General features: G+C 41.0%; 1 protein-coding gene across 1 annotated transcript; it reads left to right on the forward strand.

Moving 5' to 3' along the window:
* The first annotated feature begins 736 nt into the window (after positions 1-736).
* LOC128362524 (androgen receptor-like) lies at positions 737-10,191 on the forward strand. Its single transcript, XM_053323290.1, has 9 exons — positions 737-1,923; positions 2,968-3,104; positions 3,361-3,477; positions 4,156-4,299; positions 4,401-4,607; positions 5,216-5,360; positions 6,400-6,530; positions 6,685-6,836; positions 9,030-10,191. Exons 1-9 carry the CDS (start codon positions 1,043-1,045, stop codon positions 9,192-9,194), a joined length of 2,079 nt encoding a protein of 692 aa, XP_053179265.1. The 5' UTR covers positions 737-1,042; the 3' UTR covers positions 9,195-10,191.
* Positions 10,192-11,746: the final 1,555 nt, after the last annotated feature.

Consider the following 11,746-nt stretch of genomic DNA (forward strand, 5'->3'; position numbering starts at 1 on the left):
ATAAAACCCAATTATCACCTTCAAAAAGATTCTTAGTCCAAGAAATAGAAATAAACAATTATTTAAAAAAAGCTTCACCATTGCCAGATATGGGCAACATCCAGCAATCCAAACTGTTCAAAGAAAACAAGAAGTCACTTTTAATTTTCTGTTTTGTTACTAGATGAAGAAAGGTAATGAATTTTAAGTGAACATAGTTTCAGTTAATTTAGTTTAGTTTGGATAATGTTGATAAACTGTTCACCACCACACCCTGCAGTCTGTAAGCTTCTCATATTAAGTCTTGATATGAAGTCTATTAGGATAAATCTCACCCTTCTCTTTTTGGTGGTCCAAAAACGAATTTAATAATAATGATAATAATAATCCGAGCCTACAATGACCATGCCTATAATTGATATTTTTCAATTTTGATGAGGACGTCTTCATGACCTGGTTAATATCAGCGCATGCGCAGAACAGTTTTCATAGACTAATCTGTTTATTAAATTTGCGGCTAGTCACAAACAATCTTAACCAACCTGCACCACTGGTTCAAAACTAAACTAAAAATGACACTATCAGAAACAAACATGGCATTCTGTGGCAGGATGTGAATGGTATCTGTATAGTGGCGATTAAGAGTGAATCTACTATTTAATCCCAGTATCTCTCGCGAGACCTGTGGTTTATTCGTGCGGCCAAATAACGGGCGTTAGATAGTGGGATTGAATAGAGGTAACACATTACACGACGGGGAGATTATTCATATGTGCACAAGCCAAGGTGTAAAGTCCTCTTACGCGATTTCTAAATCACTTATTAAGTAATTCTATGTTGCAAACAGCTGGATGAAACGATAAGGCGGTAAAAGAAAAAAGAAAGTTCGTCAGCCCTAACGGGACGTCCCTTCCTTGAAGCGACCTACGTAGACGACTAATCTGAATTTCAGCTGCTCAGATATATGACCGGAGTCTCATTGGGTAGGCGGATTCTCGTATGGAAAGTAGTATTGTTTCATTTGTTGCCAGTGCAACTCAATCTGTAGCGACGAGCCCTGAAGATGTCTTTCCTGTCGAGCTTGCCCGATTTAGAAGAAACGTCAAACTCTTTAATAATGAATGAGAACGATCTGTTGGATCCTGTGAACACCTGTGCGTGCCCAACAGCTGCTGAGCTCAGTAAAGCGGTGTCAGTATCTTTGGGTCTGGATTCGGTGTCTTCTCCGCTCAACAACATGAACCAGTGCTCCAGCAGCGCCTTTGCAGACTGCGACCCAACATGTGGGAATAGTTCCAGAGGTGCGCCAGAGTTAGGGGAAGCTGTAAATATGAACTCACAAGGCAACAGACTTCTACCGAACGACACCAATTTAGGAGATAACGACTTTGGAGAAGTGTGCCATCATGGCATACAACAGGTGAGCTGTATGGATCTGCTCAGATCTGGCGAAATTGACAGCGCGCAAACCGTAACGCGCGGCCCGGTGATATCCAGGTATGTCTGCAAGGAATCAAACTTGTTTATGAACCCGGCTGCCGAGCTGTCCGCGACCTCTCAAGTGGAAGAGATTTTATCTTTGAAACCATATTCTGCTTACTCTGTAAACCAAAATCTGTACAGAGATAGTCTGGGTGTGTGGTGCGCAAACGAGCGCGCAAACATCAGCCGATCAGAACCAACTAGAGGTGGATCAGGTGGACATAATGTGTTGTGTAAATATTGTCAATGCGGTCAAGCCTCTCTTGGAACAAGTCAGGACTGCCACTGCGTCTGGTACAGCAAGGGTGAACAAGGTGGTAAAGGTGGCGTGAGAGCAGCGATGGCACAAGGGTATGGTCAAGTGGAAAGTTACCAAAGTGCATTTTCTCACGGGCAGGCCACTTGTTCCACCATAAAGACCGAACCTCCAATGTGGATAGACTGCACAGATCGGACTTTCAGGTAAATAAGACATTTTAACAATAATGTGTTTTGACGTGCGTGTCTTTTTCTTGGCTGTCAGGTCATGCTTTCCCACCACGCATGTCTTGTATTCTGTTTACAGAAACAAAAGAACAAATTTGGCGTGAACGGCGTGTCTAGTGACTATGCTTTTATCCGCCAAGCTTTACAGCTGGTCTTAATGGGTGTGCCATTGTTAAGTTTGTTTCTTTTCTCATTAGGGCGTACTTTCAACACGAGGCTTTATATGCACTCATTGATTTGAAGCTGCACTGTACACCCTGGATCTTACACTTAAATTCTTACTATTACTGCAGAGCATCCTATTCCACATGGCAGCACTCATAAATCGATTAACATTATTATTCTTACTACTATTATTATTTCCCACAAATTGCATGGACATATGCAGAATCACACAGTGTTCAGAGACAGCTGTGTATCAGCATTAAATCATTTGTGCTCCTCTTGGCCTTGACCAAGTTGCGTTTCAGCATGCAGCTTGACTGAATCAAAGTTCACCCTTTCCCTCAATTTCCAGAGTGCCCTTATTTGTGCTGTGACTAACTACGCAAAAATACGAGTGAATATATCAGTGTCACTATAAACAAGAGATACAGCACCTGTTGCTGATCTCTGCGCTTGAGGTAGAAGAAAACCTTCCACAGTTTGATTTTTTTCGCTAAACACTTAAAAGGCCCAAATCAGTATTTAATCCGTTTTGCCAGCTAAGAAGATGCACCCATAACCAAACATGAGATAAACTTTTCCTTTAAAATTGGATTAGATTAGATTAATATTAATAATTAAGTCTCCCAAATGTCATAACAGACAGCCTAATACCCTTTGAGGTCAGCCCTTGTGACCTAAATCTTATTAATGAGCTTAGGTTTCTATGTATTGTACCTGGGATACAAATGTGTTTGAATTATGCTGTCCTGCAACCAGATAGATGCCCATTATTTGTTTAATCCTTAAAAAACAGTATTCTCATATGTATTTGTATATGTGTGTGTGTGTGTGTGTGTGTGTGTGTGTTTCCAGGCATGAGGATTTGTTTCCAAGTGTGTACCTGTCAGACAGACGAGTATGTCAGGTGTGTGGCGACGATGCATCAGGTTGTCACTATGGAGCTGTGACCTGTGGCAGCTGCAAAGTATTCTTCAAGAGGGCTGCTGCAGGTGAGCATGACACACAGACCAGCAGGCACACACACGCACACACACACACACACACACACACACCCAATTACTTATCTGCTGATTAAATTTATTGCACCCACTCACTGATGCAGGCAGGCCACAGTGACCTGACATTATGAGGGCAAGCTATTTTGTTGTCCATAAACACCCACATATCGTTGCTATGAATGCAAGAGCTTAGGCGTTGTTGAACTAGCGCCTTCATCCCACATTTTTGACTTTTGTGTACCTCCAGGTAAGCAGAACCACCTGTGTGCCAGCCGGAATGACTGCACCATCGACAAACTGAGGCGGAAAAACTGTGCTTCGTGTCGTTTAAAGAGGTGCTTCATGTCAGGAATGAGCCTTAAAGGTGAGAAACTGGAGATAAAAGCAGAATAATACTCAGGGAAAAGGAAGGTGCATGTGGTGTGTACACAATACAGGTTTGTTCAGATGTGTGTGTTGTTATGGATGCCATTAATTATCTTGGTTAGACACTCTAATTGACTTACTCCAACCTTAAACGGTTTCACTCTTCATGACAACACCCAAAACATAACCAACCCGTCAAACGGAAGCAACAAGTTCTAGCCAAACAGACACCGAGTAAACTGTATCTTGTTATGAAAAGCAATGATGTCCAAAGTTCAAAGTTCAATTTATTATTTGTATTTATTATTTTATTATTATTTATTGGTCATTTGTGCTGCATAAAAACATATAAAACACACAACACACCACTAGTCAGGTACGTTGCATGGATGGGATCAAATCAGATGTTCCAGGTCAAACAATATGTAACAAATGCATTTCAGTTATGGCCAAAAGTGCATCTCTTTACCCAGTGGCAAATGACCAACAATTTTCCAACATGTGTATGATAAAGAACAGCTCCATGGCTTATAGTCATTTAAGTATAGCCCCATCTACAGCTATCTAACTCAGTTCTTAGTATTTCCAGCCATATTTAGGTCAGACAAAACAACTTGAAATAGAAGTATCTTGACTCCTTTTTTTATCTGTTTGCCTTCTACTTGTCTGATTCTAGGTCGTAGGCTGAAGGGAACCGGACAGACAAGGAATGGTGAGGAGGAGCAACCTTCAGCTCCCTGGGGGCCTGGAGAAAGAGGAGAGAGGTCGGTGAAGAAAGACATAACGTTGGAGTCCGGAAGTGCAGTTGCCAGGGCTCAAGGTTGGAAGGATAACTGTGACACAATCTCCAATTTCATATTTGATAACTCAGTATTTTGCACTATTTTGCTGTGAGTGTTCAATCCAGAATGTTCTTTACAGCATCCCAGGCCCTGGCTCTACGTATCCCCCCAACTCTGCGCTCCTGCCTATCCCTGCTCAGTGTACTACAGTCCATTGAGCCAGCTGTAGTGAATGCTGGACATGACCCTGCCCAGCCAGACAGCTCTGCCTCCTTGCTAACCAGCCTCAATGAGCTGGGGGAAAGACAGCTGGTGACCGTGGTGCGCTGGGCCAAGGCGATGCCAGGTAAACTAATTTGGGTCAGGGTAACGCAATAATAAACTATTCTATGCTAGGTGTTTGTGCCAAGGCTAAATGAACAAAATTGCTGCTGTGGTTTCTTTTTTAGGTTCAATGAAAAGCAATTGCACTTCAACAAAAATTATGCAAAGTTAAACACTGCGAGGTCAGACTGGTCGACATTATTGAGAAAGAGAGTGGGAGAGATAGTGGAAGGCAGATTAGACACAACATCACTTGTGCAACTGCTATAATTTAGACAACCTATAACACTATCAGAGAAAGGATCTCGTATCTGCCAGTACTGCAGCAGGGCCTCAACCCAGACACTCTAGATCTCACTCTCCAGATAAGAGATATTTCTGCCAGTTAAACCAACCCTATGCCATGTCAACCAGCCTGTTAAAATATTAACCACTAGAGGGAGATATGTTCTTGTTTAAGTCAGGAATAGCAGACTGAAAAAGGACAGCATTGTATCCATCTGTGCTTTCTCTGTTATTACTATGAAGTCTTCACTTTTTTATTCACCTTTTAAGTGTTTCTTAACTGTGTTTTATCATTTCACACAAGCAGAAGTTTGATGAGATGAGATTAATGAGTGTTGTCAACAGGTTTCCGTGACCTACATGTGGATGATCAGATGACAGTGATTCAGTTGTCATGGATGGGGGTGATGGTGTTTGCTTTGGGCTGGAGATCCTACACCCTTACTAACAGCTCCATGCTCTACTTCGCTCCAGACCTGGTTTTCAACGAGTAAGTGATGAAAAACACTTCATTTCACTTCAATATAGTTCTGAGTAGAGCTAGGATTCAGACCAAAGTGTGTGAAAGTTTGTTAAACCTGGTGCAGTCTCTTCATCAAACAAAGAAAGTTTCTGTGGCCTTATACAGCTGTAATAATCAGTGTGACTGTGGATTTGTTGGAATATCATGAGAATTCACCTGTCAACGCGATTAGAAAGAAAAGCACAGTGGGATAGGAGCTTCAGAGGAAGACAAAAAACACACAATGAACATCGCCTTTTTTAAGGCGAGACAGTAAACAAGTCTGTTCTGTTCTTACCATTTCCTTTGCATCTCATGTATACGTGGCCGCAGAGGGATCACCTCAGATGATTTATTCTGTTTCATCTTTACGAAAACCATCGTCAGTCCCCAAGAACCGTGACAGCATGAAGTCGCCTTTTTCTTTCACTTTGACAAGTTTCGATTCGCACCGCAACCTCTTCCAGCCTCTATCAAAACGTTTCTGACACTCCAACTCATGTCTTCTGTCTTTTTTCTGTACTTTTAAAAACTTAACACAGAGTTTGCAAAGTGACTCACTGCACAGGATGTACATAAATCAGCGCCTCTTATCAATGACTTCCATGTTGAAGGATGCAGGCTGCTCATAATGCTACAGCCAGCCAAGGGCCCTTACAACAGCTTTCACTTGGCTGCTGTATTGTGCAACATTAGCAAAATACTCATTGTGTCTGCATTAGACCTCTGTCACTCTATTGGGCTGCCTCTGACCTGCATGGTAATGGATACGCCTGCCCTTGTTGCTGACCCTCATTTTTCTCTGCCTCTCTGTCGTTCTTTTCCCATTATCCATCTCACTCATTTTTCTCACCTCTGCTGCTTTTTCCTCTTTTCCCTCCGCTCTCCTTTCCGCTGCTATTAATTGTCTTCCTCCTCCTATATTTCTCTCTGTCTGACCCTCTCTTGGCTCCTCACTTCTCCTTTTTGTCACACCTTGTGCTCCCTCCCCTCTCATGCTCTTTTTGTCCGTCCCTTTTTCTCATAGCCAGCGGATGCAAGTCTCCAGTATGTATGACCACTGCGTGCGGATGAAGTTGCTGTCCCAAAGATTCTGCATGCTGAAGGTCACCCAAGAGGAGTTCCTCTGCATGAAGGCCCTGGTCCTCTTCAGCATCAGTGAGTCAGCTGGGACCATGTCTCAAGTAGTATGTTGAATGTCAGCTCAGCAAGTGAAATATAACTACAGCGGAGTATAACCATACTTCAGAGAATTGATGAAATGGATAAAGTCTGTGAGAGTTATTGTTGTGTTCTGGCTTTGCGGTCACAGTGCCAGTGGAGGGCCTGAAGAGCCAGCGTTGTTTTGATGAACTGCGGACCTCCTACATCAATGAGCTGGACCGTTTGGTCAGCCACCGCGGAGAGACCACCCGTACACAGAGACTGTTCCAGCTCACACAGCTGCTGGACTACCTCCAATCGGTAACACACACAACTCGACTTCACATATGAAAACACCCCACACTGTGACGCTGAACTGAAATGTCATTTTAGTTCAGCGTCACAGAACTGCTTGAGTGGGAAATCGTGTAGATCAAAGCACACGAAGACTGCCTTTGGAAGTGCTGAGTTAGCTTTAACTAACTAGGCTACATCAAGATTTTTGATCATTTCATGGCCTCAACTGTGTCTATCAGTCAATGTATTTAAATTATATACCCTTCAGTAACAAAGAGACTCCTCCTTCACATTTTACTGTACCCTAACAACTGTGGGCACAGCTCCAGTTTGAATTCTCCTCTCCTCCCCTCATCAACAAAAGTCACACATATCAAAGTTTCACATGTCTCCTGTTTTAACTTCTCTATACTGGTGGCCTATCAGCAGGGAAGGAAATAGAGCCACCCTCTGGTGGTGACACTGCTACATCAAAAATAGCTGCTGCAATGGAGGAATTATAATAAACAAGGGCACACATTCTCAGTTATTCAAAGTACCACATTCAGTGCGAGCCAATATCCTGTAATAGCGGAGTGCAAACAACAGTTTGAGTCCAAGACACGAAACAGCAGCTGCAGTATCAATCTGCAGATGTTGACACGCTGATATGCAACATCGTGCTGGCAAGCAAAGTTATAGCTTCCGTAGTTTTGATACTTATTCATTTTTTTATAGTTGCTGTTTCTGCGTAAAGTAAATCCGTGTGGTCGAGGGATTTATATTTTACTGTCAAAACATGCAAACGTTTTGCTGCATGTCTTAAAACTGTTCAGTATCTTCGTGTGTTCTCTCTCCTTTAAAACTGTCTCCCTGGTTACTTTGAAAAGGGGAAAAAAAGGGATCTTAACCAGATTTTATTTCTCCAGATGGGATCCAGAGTAAATTACAGCAATATAACAACAATATAGGTTGACTATGTTCTGTCTTTGAACATTCAAACTATAAGTGGGTGTTCTTGAAATTATTTATACATTAAACACTATATTGTAACTGTTACAATGAATAGCTGTGAATAGTTGACTGTTTCTGGATATTACAGACTGTTTAATGGCCACTGGAGGATGATATGACACATTTTTGTTGGATAATGACAGCCATTTTTATAACTTGATTTTTTTATTATTTAACTAATTAAAAGCATGTGTGAAAAGTTAATCAAGTCAAATAAATATGACAAAAACAGCTTGCTTTTCAAAAGCTGGAACCTAACTGTACAGCTTCACACATTATGCTCTACAAAAAATGATAAGTATGCACATTTTCCAGCTTCCAGCTTCCATTTTTCACTTTATTTTGTAACCTCCTGCTTTTGGCCAACTTGTAGTCAAGATAAATATAGTCCATAAACCTGCCACATAGTCCGTAGTCCATAAAAAGTAAGCATGCTTCTTTTTTATTGATACAGAGTATAAACATATGTGGGTATTTCTGTTTTCAAAAAAAGATCATTATAGTTGATATATCTGCAGAGATAAAATAGATCAAACTATTTACAGTGATATAAGTAGCTTTGTATTTGTTAAACCCAAAATCATACTAATGCTGGTTTTAAAACCTTTGAAAAAAAGTAATATGAAAAGACTGATTAATGGAGATATGCTTGAAGATTCTTGTTAACGATGCGACCACTAGAGGGTGCATATCAACAATGTGTCTCCTCAGTACTTGAACTCTTCTCAGTAATTGGGAAGAGCATTTAGATGTCAAAGTTAAAACTCACATCACTGATGGGGCCACAAGATGTCACATCACTAATTTGGGCCAGAAGATTAACATACTGGAACGTTTCATCCCACAGAGAGCAGAGCAGACTTGTGTCTTTCACTGTTGATTGACCCTTAAAGGCTCAGCTAGTACGTGTGTGTCCCACTCACATCTTAGATCTTCTAATACCTATGAACAGGAGGGCAGCACATGATTGTCTAGCAAGGCCTTTAGGCAGAAGAATAGAGTTGATCACGATTTTGCTTTCCGTTCACAATGAGTGTCATCATCTTTAATTTACCTCTTAAAGCTTGTGTGCAAAGACAGGCCTCAGTGTAATTTGTTATTTCTGTTTTTTTTATACTCAGACTTTGTTCTCTTTCAATGCCATAACTAGTGAAGCGAATCATCTTTGTCATTAATAACCTCTGCATGGTCTCTGCCTCTCCCTCCTCATTCTCTTTGTCGCAGATTGTGAGGAAGTTACACCAGTTCACCTACGATCTGTTCATCGAAGCGCAGTCTCTGCAGACACGCGTCAACTTCCCAGAGATGATCTCGGAGATTGTGAGCGTTCATGTGCCCAAGATCCTCTCAGGCATGGTCAAGCCCATCCTTTTCCACAATACAGCCTAGAGAGGAGTCTCTGTGATTACCCCATTTGACAATCGGGCTCTGGCACCCAGCCCTTCAAGGTGGAAGGTGAATTAAGTAAAAGCCTATGTTTACCTGCAGGGTGACAGTGAGGGGACACTGAGACTATGAAAGCATACTAAATGAAGGGAATACAACACACTGTTATCTAATGACATCTGCTCTGTTCTTGTTACTGCCTGTTCTCTGTAGCACACATATCAAATGATTACAACACTTTTTTTTAGCATGCATTCCTTCCCATGACCTCATGAATGTCAAGCGACCTGGCATGTAGACTCCTGCAACTAAATATTTCATTTCGAAAGTTATAACAGTAGCAAGACCTTTTTATTTACAGAGTTCACATCACTGTAGCTTGTCTGTGTGCAGTAGTGTGACTTTTGGACTAGCTCTTTCACAATGGCTTTTATTGTGTGCACCTGAGATGAACTAAATAGTTGATTGACAGTTAATAAGCAGTTATGGCATGCATGCTAAGAAGTCACGCCGTCTCACCTGAAGGCATATAAAAACATTTGTGAAAGCTGTTCTCATCCGTAGAGATAAACGGTTGACTGATTGTCAAAGGTCGACTAAAGAAACACATTTGTAACCTTCAGCTGCGTTCATGCACGTTTCACATGTATATTTATGCATACCGTGATGTTATAGGTCACAACACAGTACAATAATTCACAATAAAAAAAGAGCCCACTGACTTAGTTGATTTGCACTATGGGTGTTGTGTGTGTTTTTTTGTTTTTTTTTAAGGTTTGCTTGTTTGAGTACAGTTTTTTCCAGAGTGAACATTTCATACTGTTGTAACTTTTCTACTGTTGTACTTTCCTAAAGTGTTTTGAGCAAGTGCTTTGTTGTGAATCATTGTGTATTCATTGTAGCTTCTGAAGCATTTTGCTGAATCTTTAATGGTCTAGCCAAAAATCTGCTCATTTGTGGCAACATTTACAGCTTAACGTGTAATAAAAGTGAAGCATGAGTGTGTTTGTTGGTTTATAATGAGGACAGAGTGAAAGCAAAGAAGGCACACTGTTACATTGCAGCACAAGGTGTGGTCTCTGTTGAGTACATGTTAATGGTAATACAGTCATGTTCCTGTTTTTCCTCTGTCTGATAGACTCATTTCAGTCTGTGATGCAGTCAAGTGGACAGACAGGCTTTGAAAAGCATCAGACAGACAAGCCTTTTCTGCCACTGCATTACCAACCCCTCAGGATTATCTCAGCCTCCACCCAACCAGGTAATAGGTCACAGCAGGAAGACCAGAACACATCACAGGGCTGGTGTAGGATGAGACCTGACTGATTTATTTAATCTATTTATACTGGAAGAGAACAGCCATGTCTGCTGATTTGAATTCTTAAAATCGCTACCCTTGTTTTAATACCATCTAGTGGCCACTGTTGAATATGCAACAGTTAAATGAAGCTCAGCAACAGTGTAGCAGGGTAACATCTGCTGGATCCATTGACATTTGCTTCGTAATGTAATTGGATACGGATTCACTCAGTGTTTGAATGAGGTTGCCGTTAAATAGTCAGGTTCACAAGAGGGGTGTTCACCGCTAGGGTTCAAGTAAATAAGAAGTGCATTTGAATGAATCAAAAGCATTATTCTGGATTGAATTTGATGATTTGGAAGTAAGAGAAGAAAAATGGAAACTACAGCAGGTTTTTCTTTTACCCACAAAAGTGTATATATGAGTGAATGGGTATATTTTTTGCCATACTCACAAATGTCTTTTGTGCTAGAGAGAGAATTAACAGAACTTTGAGAGATGGTTTATTTTAGTTACATAGTGCATTTAAAAGTCCAAACTGTAAAAAGCAGTCCGTCTGGCTAACCTCTACCGCCGTTTTAAGTCCCATTTCCTGAACAACCTCTTTCAACAAGTATCTGTCCCTCTCATAAATGAATTGGAGCTGAACGAAGTTGGGATTGAAAGACATGCTGAAATATCACTTATTTCTAAATATATTCCTCGCTGCACATGTCCCTGTGGCTTCCTTTAAAAGGAATGGCGTCTCGTAGGTTTGCAATGATCAAAAATGTATGTGTTGATGTCGACATTTGAACTTAGTTTAGATTCCATTTGATTTCTGTGTTTCTCTGAGTCTGCCGTGCATCAATATTACATGCCTACTCTAGCAGAAGAGGGATTTTTTCTGCCGGGTTAACGACAACCACAAAAAGCACAAACATGGTGGCCGCAAACAACAAACGTTTAAACTATTTCCTTATGTGTGGACTGAGCAGAGATTAACAGAAGGAAAAAGTTTGGGCTTTATAATTCACTTTAAATGCAAGCAGGGGGGGGGGACACAAAAGAAAACAGTATGTGACTTGAGCATAAAATAGAAGTGATGATGATAGTTAAAATATGATGCTGAAGTAACTGAACACCAACATTACCATGCTCACAAGGAAGTCTTTGGCATGCAGTACAATACTTCTTGCAGGACCCTTACATAAAACTTAAGCAATAATGTCTTTAACACTAGGTTACACTTACAGTGACCGGGGAAAAAATTAGA

The sequence above is a fragment of the Scomber japonicus genome, chromosome 8, assembly GCF_027409825.1.
Source record: "Scomber japonicus isolate fScoJap1 chromosome 8, fScoJap1.pri, whole genome shotgun sequence".
Classification (NCBI taxonomy): domain Eukaryota; kingdom Metazoa; phylum Chordata; class Actinopteri; order Scombriformes; family Scombridae; genus Scomber; species Scomber japonicus.

What these genes read in the sequence shown, in the direction of transcription:
- LOC128362524 (XM_053323290.1), top strand. Translation starts at nt 1,043, where the DNA reads ATGTCTTTCCTGTCGAGCTTGCCCGATTTAGAAGAAACGTCAAACTCT. An exon ending in TGCACAGATCGGACTTTCAG is followed by an intron (nt 1,924 to 2,967) that starts GTAAATAAGACA and finishes GTGTGTTTCCAG; the next exon opens with GCATGAGGATTTGTTTCCAA. An exon ending in CTTCAAGAGGGCTGCTGCAG is followed by an intron (nt 3,105 to 3,360) that starts GTGAGCATGACA and finishes GTGTACCTCCAG; the next exon opens with GTAAGCAGAACCACCTGTGT.